The 23,119-nt window shown below is 43.6% G+C and overlaps 1 protein-coding gene across 3 annotated transcripts in view; it reads right to left on the bottom strand.

Moving 5' to 3' along the window:
- Nucleotides 1-23,119, bottom strand: part of TENM1 (teneurin transmembrane protein 1) — an 891,941-nt gene that overhangs the window by 17,773 nt on the left and 851,049 nt on the right. For all 3 annotated transcript variants that reach the window (XM_043459374.1, XM_043459376.1, XM_043459375.1), the window contains 2 exons: nucleotides 13,351-13,523; nucleotides 11,851-12,086 (listed from right to left, as the gene is read on the bottom strand). In XM_043459374.1, coding sequence (XP_043315309.1) covers nucleotides 11,851-12,086; nucleotides 13,351-13,523 — 409 coding nt within the window. The remainder of the gene's footprint in view (nucleotides 1-11,850; nucleotides 12,087-13,350; nucleotides 13,524-23,119) is intronic.

The following is a 23,119-nucleotide window of genomic DNA, read 5'->3' as shown; positions in this document are numbered from 1 at the left end:
TCTGGCTTCCTCGTTCCTCTGGGCATGGAGTTTTATTATAATACTTTGCATCTATCACAGGGGAACACAGAGCAACTCAGACTGTCTCCTAGATGTAAAAGCCCATGCACGGAGGCCAGCAGGTAACTGTGCGAGGTGTTGGGAGGTCCCCCAGTACTTGCAAGGGTGGCACCATTCAATGAGGTTGTGCAGCTTTAAGTCGTTGCCTCCTCCATTGGCCTAAAATAATCAGTCAGGAGACTGAATTAGCTGCTTGTCTGTGCACCAGCCATTTTTTTCTACCTGGGCCTTAGTTTTCTTATCTGTGAAATGGGAGTAATGTTTATCACTTGACATCACACACCTGTGCTAAGAATTAAATGAGATTACATATACAGGTACCTGGTGATGTATAAAAATAATATTAGTAATTGTTATTTTTATTACTTTAAAAAATATTTATTTATTTTCTGCCATGCCACAGGGCATGTGGGATCTTAGTTCCTCAACCAGGGATCAAATGTGTACCACCTGCAGTGGAAGCACGAAGTCTTAACTTTCCTAACCACCAGGGAAGTCTCAGTGATGGTTATTTTTAGATATGATTACTCTTCTCATCTCAGTTAGGCTTCTAAATGGGCCCATGTGTCAGATTCCAAAGTGACTGTAGGAGCTGTCAGCATGATCCAGGACAGAGTGTTAAATATCTGGTTAATGAGGTAGGGGGAAAAAATCAACATTAGGGTTTGACTACATTAATCATAGTTGGACTAAACCAATTCACTAGCTATTCAACTAAACTTTATGATAATTCATTTAAAATTTTTGTGGTCAAGGATTCCTTTAATTATCTGAAAGCTATACACTGTTTCCACAGAAAAATGCATATAAACACATCAATGAACATTTTAAACAAATCTCAAGTGGGCTCTGAAATCCAAGTATGAAACTTTTAGGGGTCTTGAGTCCAATTTTAAAATCCTCAAGAAAGAGGTTTTTAAAAAATGTTAAAATTTTTTTTTTTTGCTATTTAAAAAACTGAGATAAGCCACTATGGAAAACAGTGTGGAGATTCCTTAAAAAACTGGAAATAGAACTGCCGTATCACCCAGCAATCCCACTCCTGGGCATACACACCAAGGAAACCAGATCTGAAAGAGACACATGCACCCCAATGTTCATCGCAGCACTGTTTATAATAGCCAGGACATGGAAGCAACCTAGATGCCCATCAGCAGACGAATGGATAAGGAAGCTATGGTACATATACACTATGGAATATTACTCAGCCATTAAAAGAATTCATTTGAATCAGTTCTAATGAGATGGATGAAACTGGAGCCCATTATACAGAGTGAAGTAAGCCAGAAAGATAAAGACCAATACAGTATACTAATGCATATATATGGAATTTAAAAAGATGATAATGATAACCCTATATGCAAAAGAGAAAAAGAGACACAGATGTACAGAACAGACTTTTGGACTCTGTGGGAGAAGGCGAGGGTGGGATGTTCTGAGAGAATAGCATTGAAACAAGTATACTATCAAGGGTGAAACAGATCACCAGCCCAGGTTGGATGCATGAGACAAGTGCTCAGGGCTGGTGCACTGGGAAGACCCAGAGGGATCAGGTAGAGAGGGAGGGGGGAGGGGGGATCGGGATGGGGAACACATGTAAATCCATGGCTGATTCATGTCAATGTATGGCAAAAACCACTGCAATATTGTAAAGTAGTTAGCCTCCAACGAATAAAAATAAATGAAAAAAAAAACTGAGATAAAACTGACATAAAACATTATATTAGTTTTAGGAGTATGGTATGATTCAGTATTTGTATATATTTCAAAATAATCACCAGGATAAATCTAGTTGACATCCATCACCACATGTAGTTACAGTTTTTTTTTCCCAGAGATGAGGACTTTCAAGATCTATTCTCTTAGCAACTGTCAAATATACAATACAGTATTATTAACTACAGTCACCATGCTGTACATTAAATACTCAAATTTTTAAACTGGAACTTTGTACCTTTTGACCTCCTTCACCCATTTCACCAACCCTTTACTCCTTGCCTCTGGCCACCACCAATCTGTTCTCTCTCTGTATGTATTAGCTCTTTTTTTTGGGGGGGAGGTGGTATCCAACATCTAAATGACATGTAGAATTTTTATCTTAGTGGCCTGGATGAGTGCAAAGCCAACATTCTCATTTCAGACTCTGGTCTTCCTTTGCTCCTTTTATGCACTTTGCTTTTTAAAATAACCTCTATAAGTACCTCCCTCCAATTATAAAAGTGGTATTTTTTCATTGCAGAAAAACTGGAAAGTATAGAAAAATACAAAGAAAGCAATTATCTGTAATCCTATTCTCCAGTGTGAATCACTGCTAATCATTTCCAGCATTTCATACCCACTTTTTAAAAATATAATCTTACACTTAAAGAATACAAGAATTGTTTTATATTCTACTTTTCAGTTAATGTTTTATCTCCATCATTCCTCATGTTATTAGATATTCTGAATATGTGGATTTTAATGGTTACATCAACATGATAAACATTTATCTATCCTTTCTCCTATTGTTGGAAATTAGTTTTTGTTGTCCATTTTTCTTTCAATGTTCATGATTTGTTGAGAATTTTGGTAAATAATTATTTCCTTAATACAAAACCCTATAAGGGAAATTACTGGGTCAAATGATAACATATTAAAGACTCCTGATGCGACTTGAGATATTACTTTATAGTGCACAAAGGTTTACAAATGTATGCTCTTATCAACTAGCAGTGGAGGAGTTCATGTCTACATTGTAACCAGCACTGAGTATTATCATTGTTAGTAAGCTTTTCCCAATATGAGAGTGGAGAAAATGGTATGTTATTGTGGTTTAAATTTGCATGTATTTGGTTACCAAAATGAGATTGAACCTTTTAAAATGGCTATTGGCCACACCTATGTCTTCTATGAATTGTCTGCTATTTTCAATGTTTTTTGGTTTCAGTTTCTTCATCAGCCAGCTGGGGCTAATGATATTTGCCCTTAGTTTTGAGCTTCTGCAGGAAAAAAAAAAAAGACAGCAAGTGTTCCATACCATGAATTCCAGAAGACTAGCAATTAGATACTCCAATTATTTGGGAGGCAGTCTAGTTAGCTGCAGTGGTAGGTTTCATTCATGGAATAGAGCCACAGATTGGAAGCATGACTCTTTAACCACCGGTAGCCTGTGTGTGCTGTGTTGTAGCATAAATACAAACTAACCTGCTGCTATAACCTAAAAGGTGATAGAGAAGCACATATTTCCTGTCTTTTGATACACAGAGCTTGGAAACCTACACAAAACCAGGTGTTCTTTCTTCAACTACCTTTCCTGTGGTTTTATAGCCACATATCTCTAACTGTAACACTGTTCATTTACAATAGCTGTAAAATATCCATGTACTCCCAGAGAAGGTTGTAACTGTTACAATTTATGTTATAATGGTAGTTAAAGAGCCAAAGTAACAAGTGATTTCCAGTTCAACTAAATTTGTGGTTTTATTTGTCTGATAGATTAAGTTTACTACTCAAGAACACATTTCTTAATAAAGTCATTAGAGCAACACAAGCAAGGGACCACTGTTAAAAATCCACTACAAAGTGAGCAGAGGAAAAGTCTGCCTAATGTTCTTTTCTCTGCCTGTCAAGATTTGTGCTACCATGCTTCTCTGTTTCTGGATAATGCACTCTGATATTCAGATGTTGCTGAAACACTAGTTTCAAAGTCAGGTTTGGAAGGTAATGTGAAATTCGGCTCAGAGCTGCAAGGAGATGAAAGAATTGAAGATGCCACAGCCCTCCATCTGGCGAGTCTCCTGTGGAACTCGTGAGAAGACTGCGGGAAAGAATGGTTTTTTTAGGTAAGCTCCTTGACCCTCCTTCTTGACTGCTTATGTGACTCCAGTCTCTATGGCAGGAAGCAGAACTAGGCTGACCGTCTCTGACTGCTGGGGTCATGAGCAAGGTTGGAAAAGCAACGTGTTCATACAAGCTGTTGTTTGCCTGAAAGACAGTAATAGCCCTTGACCCAAGTGTGGGCCATCAATCCTTATTTCAGCTCTTCCCCCAAACAATCTATAGCAATCTGTGACCTGGAAAAGAGAGGGGCAAAGCAAAGGTTGACGTTTGAGAACAGCCCCAAGTTAAAAAGGGTCCCTTTGGACGAGCTGCACATTGAACGAGAGATTTGAGTTTGGCAACTGATGAGTTATCCATTGGGGTAAGGAAGCTGGACTTGGTAAAATTTTTCATAAGAAAGGATATATTTGTGCTTTAATTTATTCTTTGGTTTTCTTTAGGCTTTTTTTCAGCTTTGCTCAAGAGAAGTAAGGAGAAAGGCTTGCTTTTTGTTCACACTTGGACCAGAGAGGAAAGTAAAGAGTATGCCCTGGGGAGCCATGGGTTGTGTTGCCAGCAGGAATCAACGTACCTGCAAAGCGTGAGCACAGGCCAAAGACCCAAAGAAAGGTGTCTCTGCCTCCCCCCAGAGCCTTTCCTCGCTCTTTCTGAGGAGTTTGTGTTTTAATTGCTTAAGAGACAGTCCTTTCAACCCCCTTCAATTTGAGACTCATTCAATTAGTAGCCTAAAGATTATATTAGGTTGATCTATAAGGCAACTGCTGGTATTTGAGTGTTTTTTTGGTCTACAAAAAGGGCAGCTTGCTATGGTTTAACCCAACACACACACACACCAACAGGAAAGTATTTAATCAAGAGCAAAGTAATTTAGTGCAAAATTGTCCAAGTTAAATGGTATGGCAGAAATCAGGTGAGAGGAATGAATAAGGTTTTGAAGAAGAACTGGTATGCCCATTTGCACATATGCACACAGTGCTAAACTCTAAGCTACAATCAGAGCAGTTGATTTTCTTTCACAAGAAAGGAGGAAAAGGCTGAATTTTCAAGGATGCTGTCTAGCATTTCAACTCACAATGCAACTGAGGTACCTGTTAGATTTTTGCTGAAGAAGTTTGAAGGTGAATAAGTCAGATGGGCCAAATATCCACTTCGTGGTTTGGAAGACATACTGCATTTAAGTTTCATGAAGCTGCGAGAATGGATGCAGGAGTCAGAGCTGCTTTTAAATTGGGACACGCTCCTTTATTCTCACTGGTTTAAAGGTAATTAGTACTTAATTTTTAGATATTGATCAATACAATTCTAAAGATTTTATTTTTGACTGATATTGCTATGCTGACAATCAAAAACCACTTAGGCTTACTTTTATTTCAGAGTGGCCTACAAAGGAACAGGGCATGTAGGCAACATTAACATCAGCCTCCATTACTCCACTGGAAACTTTTTTTAACCTGTATTTTTCTTTTTTCCTCCCAAGACACTCTGTTTACCTGGGTAGTCAACAGAGTTTTAGTGCCAGAAGAAATCTTACAACATGGGCTATTGAGCTGGACTGCCTAGGTTCAAATCCTGTGTCACCCTTTACTAGCTGTGTGACCTCTATGTGCCTCAGTTTCTTTATCTGTAAAGTGAGAATGCTAATAAGAGAACACGTCTGATAAGATGTTATGAGTAGTAAATAAGTTACTCTATGGCAATATACATATAGGATGTCAATGAATGTTAGCTGTTATAATTATGATTAGTGGTAACAATACTACTAATAATAGAGATTGTATAGACCATATCTCTCATTTTATAGATGGGAAAAGTGGTGCAAAATTGTGGGCATACTAGTTCTTCTTTAAAACCTTATTCATTCCTCTCACCTGATTTCTGCCATACCATTTAACCTGGACACTTTTTGCATTAAATTAATTTGCTCTGGTTTAAATATTTTCCTGTTGGTGAATTCATCTGGGTGGCCATACAATAGGCATTTACAAATTTTAATACCAATTAACTAATACTTATATGCAAATGAAATAGTGTGTGAAATAAGACTTTCTGCCTAGTTATCTTAGCAGAGTTGTCCCAGGATTAACAAACATAGTTGTTTCTATGATTTGAAGGCCCCAAGGACCCCCCTGACCCCGAAAACCAACACTGCTCAGTAGCCTTGATGCCTGAAATCTCCAGGTGACTCCTTATGGGTAAATACACTGTTACTTGGGACAGAGAACCACAGATATATTTTTAAAACAGACCAATCTATCTGTAAGCAGGCTTCTTACCTAAATTTTCACAAAATGAATCCCTCCAGCAAACCTGGGGAGAAGGAAGTCAAAACAGCATGAAGCAAACATGTTTTCTGAGAAAGGAGGGAGATGCTAGAGGGAACGGGCGTCCCATGTTCCCCATCACTTGTCAGCCTGGGACCTTGTGTTTCACGTAGGCTTGTTCTGCCTTTCAGAGCTCAGCTCACGTAGGACTAGTCACATGTTGCATTTTAAAACCACTCTACCCTGTTCTTAGTTATCTTTGAATGGAGAGAAAAACAATCAATTGTGAGGGTTTTTAGACGAGTCTTCGCTTCATTTTGCTTGTAAACACATAATCATCTTACTTGATTTGATGACTTCAGTTTGAAGTGCTAAGCTTCTTGGATTTTTTTTTCTTTTTAATAAAGGACGCTGCAGTTTTGGAGCTTGCTGTCACCTCACATCTCAGTCTGAGAAATCTTGTAAAGAGCTCTGAGGTCCAGTGCTGGGATAAGTCTCATCTAAACAGCATTACGATTCATGGACACAGCAAGGCGCAATCTGGATGTAGTTTCTAAACCAGTTTGCTTTCCGTGAATGTCGAATTTCTTGATGGTCCAGGGAAAGGTATTTATGGGGACAGATGAATGCAGCAGATGAGGATATACATAGACTGGAGGGGAAAGTACATTGCAAGGAAGATGATTCAAACACAATTCAGGTTTGGTTGGTGGGGGAGAGGAAATGGATTTTTTTAAATAAGTGAAATTTTAGGATGTTAATGTGATTTATCTGACTTAATGGAGCTGGTGCCAAAGCAGGATCTCATGTTCCCCAGCAGTTTGTTTCCTCACCTTGAAGAGGACCCTGAGTATGTGTGAAAAAAAAAAATTACCGATCACTGGAGAAAAGTGACTCTTTTTGCTTTATCTTCAAGGGAAGTCTATCATTTTCTGATTTTTTTCCTTTCCACAAGAAGGTCTGGGCTGGATCCACACTGGCCTTTGGGGAACATATTCATTCCATTAAATTGGCTATGCCTAATCTGGGGAAACTGAGGCAGTGATATAGGCAAGAGTGCCTAAGGATGGGGAGAGTAGGTAAGGATTGTTGAGTTAAACAGCCTCCTTCCTCTCGCCTGCTTCACACTTTTCCTGCCCACCCACACTTGCCAGTACATTAGAGTCGATTATTTGTCTCTTTTTGTCAGCATTGAAATGAGGAGTCAGGCCCTGCCAAGATGGCTCCACTGAGAGGGGCAATGATTTATAGATTAATTATTTTAAGGAACAAGGCAGTACAACATGATGGAGTGGAAAGAGTGCTGCACTAGGCAAAGACTTGCATTTTAGTGCTGGCTCTGATCCATAATAGCTGTTTGGCTTTGGGCAAATCACTTAACCTCTCTGGGCCTTAGTCTCCTTATCTATAAATTGGGAATAGCCAATCATTGATGGTTGTGGTGATCAAACAAAACCCTGACTATGAAAACATTTTGTTAATTGTAGGAAATGGCAACACACTCCAGTACTCTTGCCTGGAAAATTCCGTGGGCTACAGTCCATGGGGTCGAAAAGAGTCGGACACGACTGAGTGACTTCACTTCACTTTAAACATACGTAAAGGATCGTTACTGGTGTTAGAATTTTCTAGGGACGTGTACAGTAACACCACCTAGCCAGTCTCCAGTCCCAGAACCTCAGGAAGAACCCTTGAAGTCACAGATGAGAGAGCCCTGAATTTGCTGCCGTTATAAGCTATTCCACAAATCTGCTCAACTCTACCACCGGATGGGAAACTGGTCAATTATAAACAGTATTAACTAAATAACACTTCAGAAATGGCAAGGATCTAACAGAAGCAGAAGAGATTAGGAAGAGGTGGCAATAATACACAAAAGAACTTACAAAAAAGATCTTAATGACCCAGATAACCGCGATGGTATGATCATTCACCTAGAGCCAGACATCCTAGAGTGCAAAGTCAAGTGGGCCTTAGGAAGTGTTACTACAAAGCTAGTGGAGGTGGTGGAATTTGAGCTGAGCTATTTAAAATCTTAAAAGATGATGCAGTTAAAGTACTGCACTCAACATGCCAGCAAATTTGGAAAACTCAGCAGTGGCCACAGGACTGGAAAAAGTCAGATTTCATTCCAATTGTTCAAACTACCACACAATTGCACTCATTTCACATGCTAGCAGGGCTTCCCAGGTGGTGCTAGTGGTAATGCCAATGCAGGAGATGTAAGGGATGCATGTTTGATCCCTGGGTTGGGAAGATCCCCTGGAAGAGGGCATCGTAATCCACTCCAGTTTTCTTGCCTGGAGAATCCAATGGACAGAAAAGCTTGGCGGGCTACAGTCCGTAAGGTTGCAAAGAGTCAGACATGACTGAAACGACTTAGCATGCATGCACACACATGCCAGCAAGGCAATGCTAAAAATCCTTCAAGGCAGGCTTCAGTAGCACGTGAACCAGAACTTCCAGATGTACAAGCTGGGTTTAGAAAAGGCAGAGGAACCAGAGATCAAATAGCCAACAGTCATTGGATCATAGAGAAAGCAAGGGAATTCCAGAAAAGCATCTACTTCTGCTTCATCGACTATGACTGTGTGGATTACAACAAACTGTGGAAAACTCTCAAAGAGATGGGGAGTATCAGACCACCTTACTTGTCTACTGAGAAACCGGTATACGATCAAGGAACAACAGTTAGAACCGGACATGAACAGCGGACTGGTTCAAAATTGGGAAAGGCTGTATATTGTTGCCCTGTTTACTTAACTTACATGCAGAGTACATAATACGAAATGTTAGATGAATCACAAGCTGAAATCAAGATTTCTAGGAGAAATATCAACAAGCTCAGATATGTAGATGATACCACAATAATGGCAAAAAGCAAAGAGGAATTAAAAAGCCTCTTGATGAGGATGAAAGAGGAGAGTGAAAAAGCTAGCTTAAAACTCAACATTCAAAAAAAAAAAAACAACAAACTAAGATCATGGCATCCAGTCTCCTCACTCCATGGCAAATAGATGGGGGAAAAAGGAAACAGTGACAGACTTTATTTTCCTGGGCTCCAAAACCACTGCAGATGGTGACTGCAGCCATGAAAGTAAAAGACACTTGCTCCTTGGAAGAAAAGCTATGACCAACCTAGACAGCATATTAAAAAGCAGAGACATCACTTTACCAACAAAGGTCCGTATAGTCAAAGCTATGATTTTTCTAGCAGTCATGTGCAGATTTGAGTTGGACCATAAAGAAGGCTGAGCACAAAAGAATTGATACTTTTAAATTGTGGTGCTGGAGAAGACTCTTGAGAGTTCCTTGGACAGCAAGGAGATCAAACCAGTCAGTCCTAAAGGAAATCAACCCTGAATATTCATTGAAAGGACTGATGCTGAAACTGAAGCTCCAATAGTTTGGCTACCTGATGCGAAGAGCTAACTCACTGGAAAAGACCCTGATGCTGGAAAGATTGAGGGCAGGAGGAAAAGACGGTGACAGAGGATGAGATGGTTGGATGGCAGCATCAACTCAATGGACATGAGTTTGAGCAAGCTCCAGGAGACAGTGAAGGACAGGGAAGCCTGGCATGCTTCAATCCATGGGGTGGCAAAGAGATGGACATGACTTAGTGACTGAACAACAACAACAAATAACACTTCACTCTACTCACATGGAAGAGTGCCCAAATATTTTATGCCCACTAACCTCAGTATTAAGAACAATTTGGAATATGAGGTGAAAATTACACTTTATACTCTCTCTCTGTTATCTGTGCATATGGAGGGGAGAAAATAGGATGAGTCACCATAGAAAGTGGAAAATAATAAAGTCACGTGGTATAGAATGTGTTCTAAAAAATGGAAAATCCCAAAGTCATATAGTGTATAATATGACTCATAATATTTTATTCAGACTCTAAGCTGGGGAGGCACCAAGAAACCATTTATTTGATGTAATTTTCATAGGGTGAGTCCATGAGGTTGATAAACCACGTGTATATAATTCTGACTTTTCTCTAGTATGACGTCTTCATTTCACAGGTGAAGAAAATAAAGGCATTTCTTAAGCCAGTTGTAAGACTCCCCCATTTAGGGTACTATGCTGGTGATCCCATTTCTAGAAGAACTCTGATAGGAAACCCTTACTGTCCACTCATAGAGAGGTTTGGACTATTTGGGCTGGTTTCACCTCTCATTTCAGTGGCATTTCTGATAAATATTCTGGCCAATAGAATCAAAGCATACAACCTGACTTGTGCATATAGACCACTTTAGTGGCTGGTACAAAAACAACCACAAAAGTCTATCTCTGGGTCACCACCAGAACTGACTGGGAAGTGAGCCATGGTCTGACTGCTTGTCACTGGAATTGGGTGGTGTTGCCCTGTCAAAGCCTAGAGGTTACTGCATTTTCACTGTGAGTGAAGAAATGCAAGTGTTCCAGGTATCCCAGGCGAGACACAGGTGCTCAAAGCAGGCCTGGCCTCAATAGTTGAGTAACTGCCTCAGGTTGGCAGTTGCTCTTGGGCTCATATTGAACATTACTATATTTGGAAAGTTGGTCATGTCATCCTAACATTGCTTCATGTTCAAGAAGGGACAGGTAGAAAGAGTGCGGTGGTGCTTATGGGTTTCGTGTACAGCAGAAAGGCAATTCTGACTGAGACATCCCAGGTTAACTGCGGTGAACTGTGCTTGGTAAAAACTCCCAAATCTTGCATTTCTCCCAGGCAGCTCTCTTTTGGGCTTCCCAGGTGATTGCTAGTGGTAAAGAACCCGCCTGCCAATGCAGGAGATGGAAGAGACCCGGGTTCTGTCCCGGGTTGGGAAGATCCCCTGGAGGAGGGCATGGCAACCCACTCCAGTATTCTTGCCTGGAGAATCCCATGGACAGAGGAGCCTGGTGGGCTACAGTCCATGAGGTCACAAAGGGTCGGACACAACTGAAGCACGCATGCACGCTCTCTCTGAGTGCCATTAGGCCAACAGGAGCACTAGTCCTTGACCCCTCTGGCCCTTAATATGTATATTCAAGGCAATGATATTCACTGATTTTTCCCTTAATTGCCTTTGTCCAAATGTTGCTTGACGTCGCATATCCTTCTGTGTGTACCTGCCTGGCCTTTTCAAATAAAGTATCTACCACCACATGGGGCTTCACTTGTGGCTCAGCTGGTAAAGAATCCACCTGCAATGCGGGAGACCTGGGTTCTATCCCTGGGTTGGGAAGATCCCCAGGAGAAGGGAAAGGCTACCCACTCCAGTATTCTTTTTTTTTTTTAACCCACTCCAGTATTCTAGCCTAGAGAATTCTGTGGACTGTATAGTCCACTGGGTCGTAAAGAGTCCGGCACGACTGAGAGACTTTCACTTTCACTTTTTACCACAAAGCAGGGGTCTGAGGCATCTCCAGGCCATGTGAGGGATTCCGGAGGGCCTTCTGACTACACGCATTTCTAGATCCAGACATTCTCGGTGCTTGAAATTGCTACTGTCAGAGCACTTTAGCTGGCTAATGACAAAGAAAGCTCTTATTAGAATGTTCATTTAAGGATACTGAACCATTATCAGCCATTAGCACCCTCTCTTGAATTACTATATTATATAAGTTACTTACCTAGAAAAGCTTTGGAGAAATGGGACTTCTGATTAGGGAGGTGCTGCGGTTTTCAAAAATACAACACCAGTCGTCTAGGTGCTATCAGGTTGAGACTTACCCTCAGCCTCCTTTCAAAAGCTGAAATGTTGCCTTTGTTCTGCTCCTTGCGCTGCCGCCACTCGATGAGGTTGGCGTTGTGCTCCCCGGGCAGAGAGATGTTACATTTTCCCAGGGTGGGGTTGACCGCCCCGGCCAGGATGTGGGGCTCTGAACTGAGGCTGATCTCCATCCCGCTGGCAAAAGTGACACGCAGGGAGCCGTCTGGACTCACCCGATAGGTGCTCTGGGTATTTTCTGCAGAGAGAGGAGCAAAGGAGGAAGCGGGGAAGAAGAGGGAAGCACAGAAGTAGGGGAGAGACAAGTTGAGCTTCAGGAGGCAAGTCTGGGAAAGGATGAGCAGGTGTGGCGCCGTGGACCTCACTGCCCTCGGGGCTATAGACAACCATTCTGACAAGCCCACGTGCTCTCTGTCCATTTGGGTCTTGTTAGTTTCACAGCTGGGCTGTCTTGTTTCTTGGATAAAAGACTCCCGTGTAATACTGCAGGCTGTTTCTGTTTTTCAAAACGTTCTCATTTTTAAAGGATTTCCTCACAAACTTCTCCTCTGACTTGGTGGACTGGCCTTCTCCATTTGATACGCTGGGAACTAGAATGAGCGGAGTATGCAGTGTAGTTCAGTACCCGCAGTGCCTGGGGGCACCGGCACAGTGGCTGGTCTCTAGGAAAGGATACGCTGACAAAGATATCCTTTTTAGAGTGGATCTGATGTTGGACAGTTCTGTGTTTGGCCTCACAGCCTAACAACAGAACGGGTTCTTGATGACTGGGCAGAGAGAAAATGATTTCTCCGTGTCCATTTCTCTCAGCTTCTAAGACGTTCTTTCCAAATCCACCTTCCTTTTTTCCTTCCTTCCTGTTTACTTCCCTCTTGCTCTCTCCCTCTCTCTCCTTCCTTCCCTCTCTCCCTCTCTCTCCTTCCTTCCCTCTCTCCTTTCCTCCTTTTTTCCTTCCATTCTCTCTTATATTTCCCTTATATTCCGGCTTGGTGTGCATCCTCACTCCTCCTTTTTATTCACCCATGTCATCACTGCTCTAGAATGCTAATTTCAGATGGGACACAGACTTCGCGCCTTTAGTATACCCCAATCAGAGCTTAAAGAGCTTTACAAACAGCTGAGTGTTGGGAAATGGCTTAATGGAATAGTATATTTGGTAGGAATCAAACCTCCTAATGGAGAAGGCAATGGCAACCCACTCCAGTGTTCTTGCCTGGAGAATCCCAGGGACGGCGGAGCCTGGTGGGCTGCCGTCTATGGGGTCACAGAGTCGGACACGACTGAAGCGACTTAGCAGCAGCAGCAGTAGCACCTCCTAACTCCCACAGGGATGTGGCCCAATGTTGCTGTAGGAACTTTATGAAAGGTGTGATTTGGGATTCAGCCTCCATAGCTGGAATATGGGGAGAAGAAGTCTTCTATTCATTAACAGTGTGTGGAGGTTTGATGGTAGAAGTAAGAGAGATGCTATTAGAGGTGGGCAAAGTTGTAAATATTCTTACCTTGTTTTAAAATATATATGGTACTCGTGGCTGTCAGATTAGTTGACATGAGGACGTTTTCGCGGTTGGAAGTATCTAGCTCCACTTTTGTCAGCTTCTCCAGGTCACTGTGGAAGCTGCTGACATCTCCAGTGGGAAATGTTGCATTGGTCAGGTGCCCCTCGGGGTCATACCTGTGGAATGTAACCAAACCCAACTTTGAAGACTCTTGGCAGTGATAATGGGCCTTTGCAAAATAAAACTCACTTGGCAGCTAATACAGTTTAACTTTGAGTGATAACAAGTATTATTAACCTTGTTCAATAAGAAGAAAAAGGTCAGAGAGATGATTAATCAAACGAAGGTATTTTTTGCAGCTTCTGAATTCTTGATGACTTCCTTGAGCTGTGCTGTTTTACAGAAAAAAATATATCTGATAATGAATCACCAGGGTGGAAAACTGATTTATGAATCATGTCCTGCTGTGTGCAATGTTGCAGGGAGCCCTCCATTTGCAACTTGGGTCGATCCCATCAGATGTGATGGATCACAAAAACCAGCAGAGGGTGCTGTTGGCAAAGAAAAAGGAGGCACAAATGTTCTCCGCCTCCACCACTCCCCCACCCAAACAGGCAGAGAAGGCCAATAAACTGATTTCGCATTGTGATCGGAAAATTATATTTGCTGCTGTTTAAGTTGCCAAATTTGAAATGAATGAATCATTCTTCCAACAAAATGAACAAGCACAGAAGATAATGGAAACATGCTCATTAAAACATTCTGGAACCCCCTGATTTCAGTGTCACTTAATTTTTTTCTCTTTTTATAGTATAGTACATAATGTGTTGTAATTTGCCTGTATGAGTAAGAACTCCCCCCCACCCCCAATAATTACCTGCGATAATAGGCAATAACCTATATCTAGAAATAGAGTCTGGTGAGTTGATTTTTTTTTTTTTAAATCAGAACTATTGGCAATCTGACTGGCCTCCAAATGGAGAGAGCTCCCCTGAAGGCTTTTGATGTGGAACTGTTCTTTTATTGCCAATAGAACCAAGAAAAATAAACCCTTCATTAAAAGTAAAGACATGCACTTGGAAGCCCATTACTGTTTTCTTTTCAAGTTGCAAATTAAAAAATATTTAAGTACTTTTATTTGCTTTTAAAATGTTAAACAATTATATCCTTTTAACCTAAAGTGAGCAGGATAGAGCCTGGACACAGTGGTGGAGTCTGGCCCTGCTGCCTATTGTGGTTCAGTCACTTCAGTTGTGTCTGATTCTTTGTGACCCCGTGGACCATAGCCCACCAGGCTCCCTCTGTCCATGGGGATTGTCCAGGCAGGAATACTGGAGTGGGTTGCCATTTCCTTCTTCAGAGGATCCTCCCAACCCAGGGACTGAACATATGTCTCCTGCACTGCAGATGGATTCTTTACCACTGAGCCAGGGTAGCCTGGGGTACCAGGGTACCACTGAGTTAGGGAAGCCCCCTGACCCCCCACACGATGCAAAATGGCCTAGTGACTCAGTGTGACTCCACTACATTTTAAAGAATTCAGTCTGGAGAGTTGCTGAAATTTTAAAACTTAGACCAGTCTTTGGTAGGCTTGGGAAAAGGGGCCAGACATTATTTTACAGGATGAAACTGGACTTGAGGCTATACACAATGGCATGTCACGTTCTGTTCTGTGTGTACATGAGCATGCTCACAGGCACACTCGATCAGTTAAAAACAATCAGGCATGCAAATAAAAATAATCAAATAGGTCATCTGACATCATAGATACGGTAAGCCCCAGTTATTTAATTGGATGCATCTTTTGTTTAAATGGATTTCAGTCAAAATGGCTATTGGCATGTTGCTACTATGCTGCTAAGGCCTTACTACCAAAGAAAGGCCGAAGGGTGCTGTTTGCGCCTGGGGTTAATGGCAAGATCTTCCCTGCTGCTCCGCCTGTTTGCCCATGGCCTGCTCTGGGGCTCTGGGGCTGTGAGAAGACCCTTGATGAGAACAGGGCATGGAAAAGCCTGAGCGCCTAACACAGCCTGACTTTGTCTGCCTGGTCTTTCTTTCAGGGGAGGAAAACAGTACTGAGCTTTGATTCCCTACTTTGGCCTGTAGGGAGGAGTCTCCAGGCAGCAGACAGAAGGAAGCTGCTGCAGGCCCCCTCCCGAGGGAGACTGTGGCCCAGCCTGGATTACGCAGGCAGTTGCTCTCTGTTTCACATCCTTCACCAGCCACCCTGCCACATCAGTTTCCCTTTCCTGATTTCTGAAGGGTTTCCTCAGCACTTGGCAAGGTCACGCCTCATTATTCCCCCAGGAGATCTGACCTAAGATGCAGTTTCCTCCTCTCTCGCTTACACAGCCCCTTGTTTTAAAGCAAGATTTCCTCTAAAGGGGACAGCAGTGGTGGTGCCCACTTCTCAGGGCTAGATGACAAGATCAGATGCCAAATGAGCCATCCGCGAGCAGAGGTACAAGGGCCAAAAATCTGAATGTTAGCACTGGCCTGTGGTGTAATTCCCTGGATAGACGTAGCTGGGAGGCTGCCACCTGGTCCTTTTCTGGTGAGGGAGGTAATGAAGTGGGGATAGGGTAGGCTTTCTCACAGTCCTGCCCAGGTGCTAGAGAGCTAAAAAGTTATATTGTCTGATTTCCTTTCTGTGGCTGGATAAGCCTCTTTATTTGAAAATGTACAGTTGACTTTATCATCAACAAAGTACCTTGAGGGTGTTTTGCTAAGTGAAATAAGTCAGACAGTAAATACTGTATGATCTCAGTTATATGTGGACTCTAAAAGAAAAAAATTCAAACTCAAAAAACCTGAACACACCAAGCTTGTAGGAAAAGAGACCAGATTTATGGTTTTCAGAGTTGGGGGTGGGTGAAGGAATAGTATGCTGCTGCTGCTGCTAAGTCACTTCAGTCGTGTCGGACTCTGTGCGACCCCATAGACGGCAGCCCACCAGGCTCCCCCATCCCTGGGATTCTCCAGGCAAGAACACTGGAGTGGGTTGCCATTTCCTTCTCCAATGCATGAAAGTGAAAAGTGAAAGTGAAGTCACTCAGTCGTGTCTGACTCTTCGCGACTCCATGGACTGCAGCCCACCAGGCTCCTCCGTCCATGGGATTTTCCAGGCAAGAGTACTGGAGTGGGTTGCCAATAGTATAGAGGTGGTCAAAAGGTAGAAACTTCCAGTTATAAGATAAATAAGTACTAGGGGGACTTCCCTAGTGGTCCAATGGTTAAAAATCCACCTTGCAGTGTAGGGGATGTGGGTTCGATCCCAGGTTAGGGAACTAAGATCCCACATGCTACAGGGCAGCTAAGTCTGTGCACAACTACTGAACCCGTGCACTCTAGAGCCCTTGAGCTGCAACTAGAGAGGAGTAAACATACTGCAGTTAAGACCTAACACAGCCAAATTAATTAAGTAAATAAATATATTTTTAAAAATTACTGGAGATGCCATGTACAACAAGATGATAGTGAACACTGCTGTGTGGTATGTATGAAGCTTGCTAAGAAACTAAATCCTAAAAGTTCTCATCATAAAGAAAACAATATTTTTCTTTTTTGTTTTTTGGTGTCTATGTGGGATGATGGATGTTCACTAAACTTACTGTTGTCATCACTTTGTGATATATAGAAGTCAAGTCACTAGGCTGTATGCCTTAAACTTACATAGTGCTGTATGTCAATTATATCTCAATAAAACTGAAGGGGAAAAAGCCAAAAAAACCCAAAGCACTCTACCCCCAACACACTCACCCACCCCTATTCTGCTAGTCACAGTCAAAGCAATGGCATTGGTGGTGTCTGCAGAGGGGCGCCTCTCCTGGGCTCAGCCATGCACATGGCCCTCCGTCAAAAACAACAGGCCCATGTCTCTTCTGTGGGGTCATTTCCAGAGGAAGAGCAACAGAAAGATCCCGCAACTTTGGAAAGATTGCTCTGAAGCGGAGAAGAAATAAAGGAAATCTTTGATTTCCTATGGCTTGCTTGAGGTTTGTTTTCCCCCCCTCCATTACAGGGGACTTCATTTTTCCCAACTGAATGTCAAAGAAACAAGTTTAATCAAAATCTCTTAGCTGTGGGTTTCCCTTTGGTGCCTGTATCCTTTGGTGCAGAGAGCGCAAGCCCAATATGCTGCAACGGATCCCCTCAGGCCATAACAGGGTACTAACTTCCTTCCTTGCGCATCGACTCGGCCTCTGCACCCTGGGCTGTGAGTAGCATCCGCTTAACCAGGCCCACAAATTCTGGCTTGGTGAACTGTGTGTTTGGGCATTGACTGTTGCCTTCATGGTTATCAGGAGTGAGTTTGCCATCACCCTATCCCTTTCTGTCTTGATTTTACAGAGTTCCACTGCGTGCGTGCGCATACACGTATTCCCGCGGAGCAAAGGAAACATGCAGAAAGGAAATTCAGGATTCATTCTTGTCCTTGAGGACCATATAGTTTACAGTAGGGCAGATGATATTTACATATTATTAAAATATATTTGGTCAGATATTTTCTCATAAGGGCTAGCCTGCCCTTTCCCTTGAGGACAGTCTAAGTCACAGTTAAACCATGCCGAGTAAAAACCAGAAGCTCTTCCATCTTTGCTTTTAAGAAAACATTGAAGATTATAGAAGCAAAATTCATTAATCATTTTATAAAGGGAAATATACCCTCTTTACCCTCTTAGAAACCTGAGCAACCGAATAAACATTCTTTAGGAAATACTAGATTCCCCTTTCCTTGCCAACAACTTCATTTGGCTTCCTATGATTCAGCCCAGGTCCATCATGCCCTTCTATCTTCACTTGTCCTTCATTCAATAAATATCATCAGTCTTGGGCTGGGTCCTGGGGATACTGTGCTGAACGAAATTCGAAGTCTAGTATGGTAGGAAAGATAGGCACACGAATTGCTCTGATGCCAGAATACTGCCATATACTTCTGTAAACAAGAAGCTGCCAGAGTCATTTCCCTCCGGGCTGAGCACAAGGAAAGGAGAAAGAGGTGGTATTCAAATCCTGGAAGGTAGCGGGAGATCAATTCCTTGATAGGTAGAGATGGAGGAGGGGAGGAAGGCATTGTGAAGGCGGGCACTCTGCTGGTTGGGAAGACCATTGAGGGAAGCGGGATGCAGGAGTGCAAGGGTCCTCTCGGAGGGGCATGGGAGATGAGGCTGGAGAGGCTTGCTGGAAGCAAAGCATGGGGAAACTGGGGTGCCAGGCTCTGGAGGAAAGCATGCAGTCGATGGGCAATGGAGAGGCCTAGGAAGCTCTCGGGGAGAACAGTATGACTCCATAGGTGCTGTGGTGGCAGTGAATCTTGGAACGGGAGCTATGGAGCAGGGAAACCTGTTGGGAGGCTTACTGCCCCAGTTTGGTAAGAGAAAATGGGGGCCCCTTGCCTTTATGAAACGCATGGTGATAGCCCTCCTAGGTGGTAAACTCTCGCATCTTTAGAGAGAGGGCACAGTGCCTCATTCACTTCTGTATTTTCGGTGTGTGGCCCAGAGCAGACTCTCACTGCTTACATTTGTTGAATGTGGGAAGCAGGATCTGCCTGGGCAGATGGGAAGGAGCGTGGTGAGAGGACAGACAGCCCTCCCTGGGGATGTGGAGGCTCAGTTTACACCGACGTCCTGTGCGGTGCAACTCACCCTCCCAGCCAGGCTCGGAAAGTTTGTTCTGCAACCTCTCTTCCTTCGCCTCAGCCCCTGCCCCTTCGCTAGTTCTTTCTCCCCAGCATGACCCTCCACAGTTCTCGCTGCCCATTCCTGAGGCTTCTCAAGGGCATAGAGACCACGAGGAGGGGACTGAGCAAAACTGTCCAGTCTGTCTGTGGAGTCCTGAATGCTAACAGTTGGCAATGCTAACAGTTTCTGTTTAAAATGAAACCCTCCACCTGCCCAGAGGCAGGGGGGCGGACTACGTGGTGCCTTTGTTCTCTTCCTGCTCTGAGATTCTGGAAAACAGTTCGATGTGCTGGGACTGACTATTCACTGACATAACCATGGGAATCACATCCTCCCCTCAGGCAAATATCTCACCCACAGACGCGGGCGGGTTTACCCTGCTCCCCTCCTCCCCCTGCCCCGTTCCCCGAATCTTATCAGGTTGGAGGAAGAACCTTCCCCTAGCTGTCTTCCGTAAGACTGAGCATTTGTAAAGCAGCCTAGAAGGCACCTAGAGCCATCATGAGGGCATTTCCAAGTTGTCAGCGAATGGCAGGTTTGGCGGGTGGGGGTGGGGAATGTGCGAATCAAGTCCTGAGATGGAGAGAATACAGAAAACCAGGGATCAAGAGATCATGGAAATGCATAGTCCCCTTCGAGCAGAGGGTTCCCACAAAGGTCAAGGGCCCGAGGAGCTGTCAGCTCAGTCTGCACCGGCAGCAGTGACAGAACTGACACTTTGGCCTCAGTCTGGGACCTCTGCAGATGAGTGTAGCAGAAGCCTTTGCCAGGGAATGCCTTGTGAGACAAGGAGGCTGTCCTACTGTGGAGATGCTGAGTCCCTCCCTCGGACCTCTGCTGGGGCAGGGTCATTGCAATCAGGAGTCTGTGAGCCCCTGGGACCATGAGCCCTGCCTCATTCCTATTCCTGCCTTGACAATCACTTCCCTGTTAGCTATTTCTCTGTGGTCAGCTTTCCCCTGACACTCAGGACGCTTAGGGGTGGTGGAGCTTCAAGTACTAATAGGTGGGGTGTGCAACTTTTGATCCTGGTCCAAGCCAAATGGAATTAGGAAAAGCAATGAACTATTTAAACAACATCATGCTACACAGGACAAGCCCACCCACTACCACAGCACAAGATACATTTTAAAATCCCATTTGGACTGCCCACGCCGTTCAGGGTCACTCATGTCGTTCTTCCTCAGCGTCACTGCAGATCATCGAAAGTTGAATGGTTGACTGGCTTCGCTACTTCTCTGTGGCAGTCGTTCATCCTGCCAACTTTTGCTTCTGTTTCTCTTTTTCTGTTTGTCATCTCAGAAAAGAAATTTGATGTTCACCTTGGCAGAGGATTTTTCCCTTTTCAGCCACAGAAGGCAGCCTGTCTTTCATCTCAGAGCATCGTTCCGCAGACCTCCTTCTCCCAACCCCAGCACAGCTCTAATCCTGACCGGAAGAGTAGGTCCAATTCTGTGTCCCCCGGCTTCAGAAGGACAAGGGAAAACTCAAGTCAGTGCTCAGGACTGACTAAAGTGCTGGAGGATAAAAGTGAAAGAAGTCAGAGCTTGTACAGGGTGGACTGCGGGAAGAATGAGTTCCATTTCAAGGCTGGGAAATTGCTCATTCATTCTGGTATGTGCAGGCAAGAAGGGATGGGAGCAGTGTTCCGTTGGGGACAGAATACACTGATTCAGGATGAAGAGGAACCTTCCACAGATGCTACCTGGTCAAGAGGGTTTTGGCATAATGCTGGCTGGAATTTAGAAGGTGGGAGAAGGAAGAAATGCATATTCAGCCTCCCTTTCTCTTTCCTGGAGCTCTCCTATTCCTCTTGTCTTCTAGCTCCCCAGACTTCCAGTGGTCACTCTGGTTATCCAAGTCCTCTTTGTTTTTCTGGAAGGCAGTGGCATGGTAGTGGAAAGAGTACTGGGCTAGAAGCTCAAAGACTGACTCTAGACCTGGCCAACTAGCAAAGGGAATGACCAAGTTATTCCTCTACTCTGGGCTTCCATTTCCTTATTTGTCAAATGACCTCTAATGTCTCTTTGTGGCCATAAAAATTCCATGATAACCCCACGTGAAAGCCCATGTTTCTCATCTCTTAATGCCTCAAGCTTACCCAACAACAGTGACATTAGATGTTACCTTTTTATTCACTGCCAGCGGAGTCCTGGTGATAGGCCTGAGCTCCACTCAACTGTTAAGCGTCCTGCTTGCCTGCATCACTGTGCCACCGTGGACCCACAGACTAGCCAACTACAACTCTGTCTTCTCTATCCCACGTCATCAATTTCCCCCTCTGCATTGGATTATTTTCATATAAACTGATATTTCTCTCCTTCTCTTTACTCCATCCCCCTCTGCTCCAATTTCTCTGCTCCTCATTACAGCAATGTCCTCAGAAGGGTTCTTTACTCATGGTCTCCAAACTTTCTCTTCCCAGTTGCTCTCATTACTATTATTATTGAAACATAATCAACACATTATAAAAGTCATCATTTAAAAGTACACAGTAGGGCTTCCCTGGTGGCTTAGTGGTAAAGAATCCGCCTGCCACTGCAGGAGACATGGGTGCAATCCCTGGGCCGGGAAGATGCCACATGCCACAGAGCAGTAGGACAGAGTGCCACAACTATTGAGCCTGTGATCTAGAGCCCAGGAGCCGCAACTACTGAGCCTGAGAGTCTAGGGTCCATGCTCCGCAACAAGAGAAGCCGCCACAAGGAGAAGCCCGTGCACCGCAACTGCAGAGTATCCTCCACTCACTGCAACTAGAGAAAAGCCCCCACACAGCACAGAGGACCCGGCACAGCCAAAAATAAATGAATACTTTTAAAAGTACACAGTATGCAATTCAGTGGCTTTCAATACATTGACAATGTGTGCAACCATCCGCACCATTTCTAGAACATTTCCATCACCCTCAAAATAAACCCCGTACTCAAAAGCAGTCACTCCCCATTCACTCCTCTCCCTAGTTCTTGGCAACCGCTCACCTACTTTGTATGACTTTGCTTTTTGTGGACATCTCATATAAACAGGACTATATAATATTTGTCCTTTTGTGTCTGGCTTCTTTCAGTTAGCATAATGTCTTTGAGGTTCATCCACATTGTAGCATGTACCAAAACTTCATTGCTTTTCATGGATGAATAATATCCCATGGTATGGATGTACCACATTTTGTTTGGCTACTCGTGACTTGATGGACATGGTACTTTACACTTCTTGACTATTCTGAATAACAGTGCTATGAAGACATGTGTGTCCATTCCCTCTTAAACCTGCTCTGCTAAAGTTTTCATCCCCCACTGCCCAAAACACCTGCTCTTGTCAAGGTAAACAATGATCTTCACAGTGCTGGGTGGAGTGGTCAACTCTCAGCACTTATCTTACTTGACTTATCAGGAGTATTTGACACAGCTGATCACTTCTCCTTCCTTGAGTCACTTGTTTGGCTTTGCTTCCAGGACATCCCACTCTCCTGGTCTTCTTCCTACTTCACTAGACTTTCTCAGTCTCTTTTTCATTGGTTCCTCTTCATATACCCAACTCTAAACATTGGCGGGCTCCAGGTTCCGTCATCAGATCTCTTTCCTTCCTTGACTACACTCACTTTGCCATGAAGATATCGTGGCTTTAAATACAATCTCAACACTAGTGGAAACCAAATTTGGATCTCCAAATTTCAAACTCCAGCCTCTCCCCTCAATTCCAGACTCGTATATCCACTTGCCAACTTGCTATATTCCCTTGGATGTCTAAATTGATTGTAGCCAACCCTGAACTCCCACCCACTATCATGTACTCCTTGCCTGGTCTTCCCCATCCTGGTAAATGGAAAGTTCAACACCCACTTGCTGTGGCCAAACACTTTGGAGTTATTTCTGACCCTTTTTTTCTCCCACACCCCACATCCCATTTTCTATCCTGATAGCTCTACTGTCAAAATATATTTCGATTATTACCACTTACTGCCCTCAGCCCCTGGTCTAAGTCACCATATTGCCTGGATTATTGAAGTATCATCCTCCCTCCACTACATTCCTTTGCTTCCATCACACAGTCTGTTTTCTGTACAGAGCAACTCTTTAAACATGTAAGGC

The sequence above is a fragment of the Cervus canadensis genome, chromosome X (assembly GCF_019320065.1).
Source record: "Cervus canadensis isolate Bull #8, Minnesota chromosome X, ASM1932006v1, whole genome shotgun sequence".
Classification (NCBI taxonomy): Eukaryota; Metazoa; Chordata; class Mammalia; order Artiodactyla; family Cervidae; genus Cervus; species Cervus canadensis.
The sequence above is the reverse complement of the archived record's forward strand: the minus strand, read 5'-3'. Positions and strand labels throughout refer to the sequence as shown.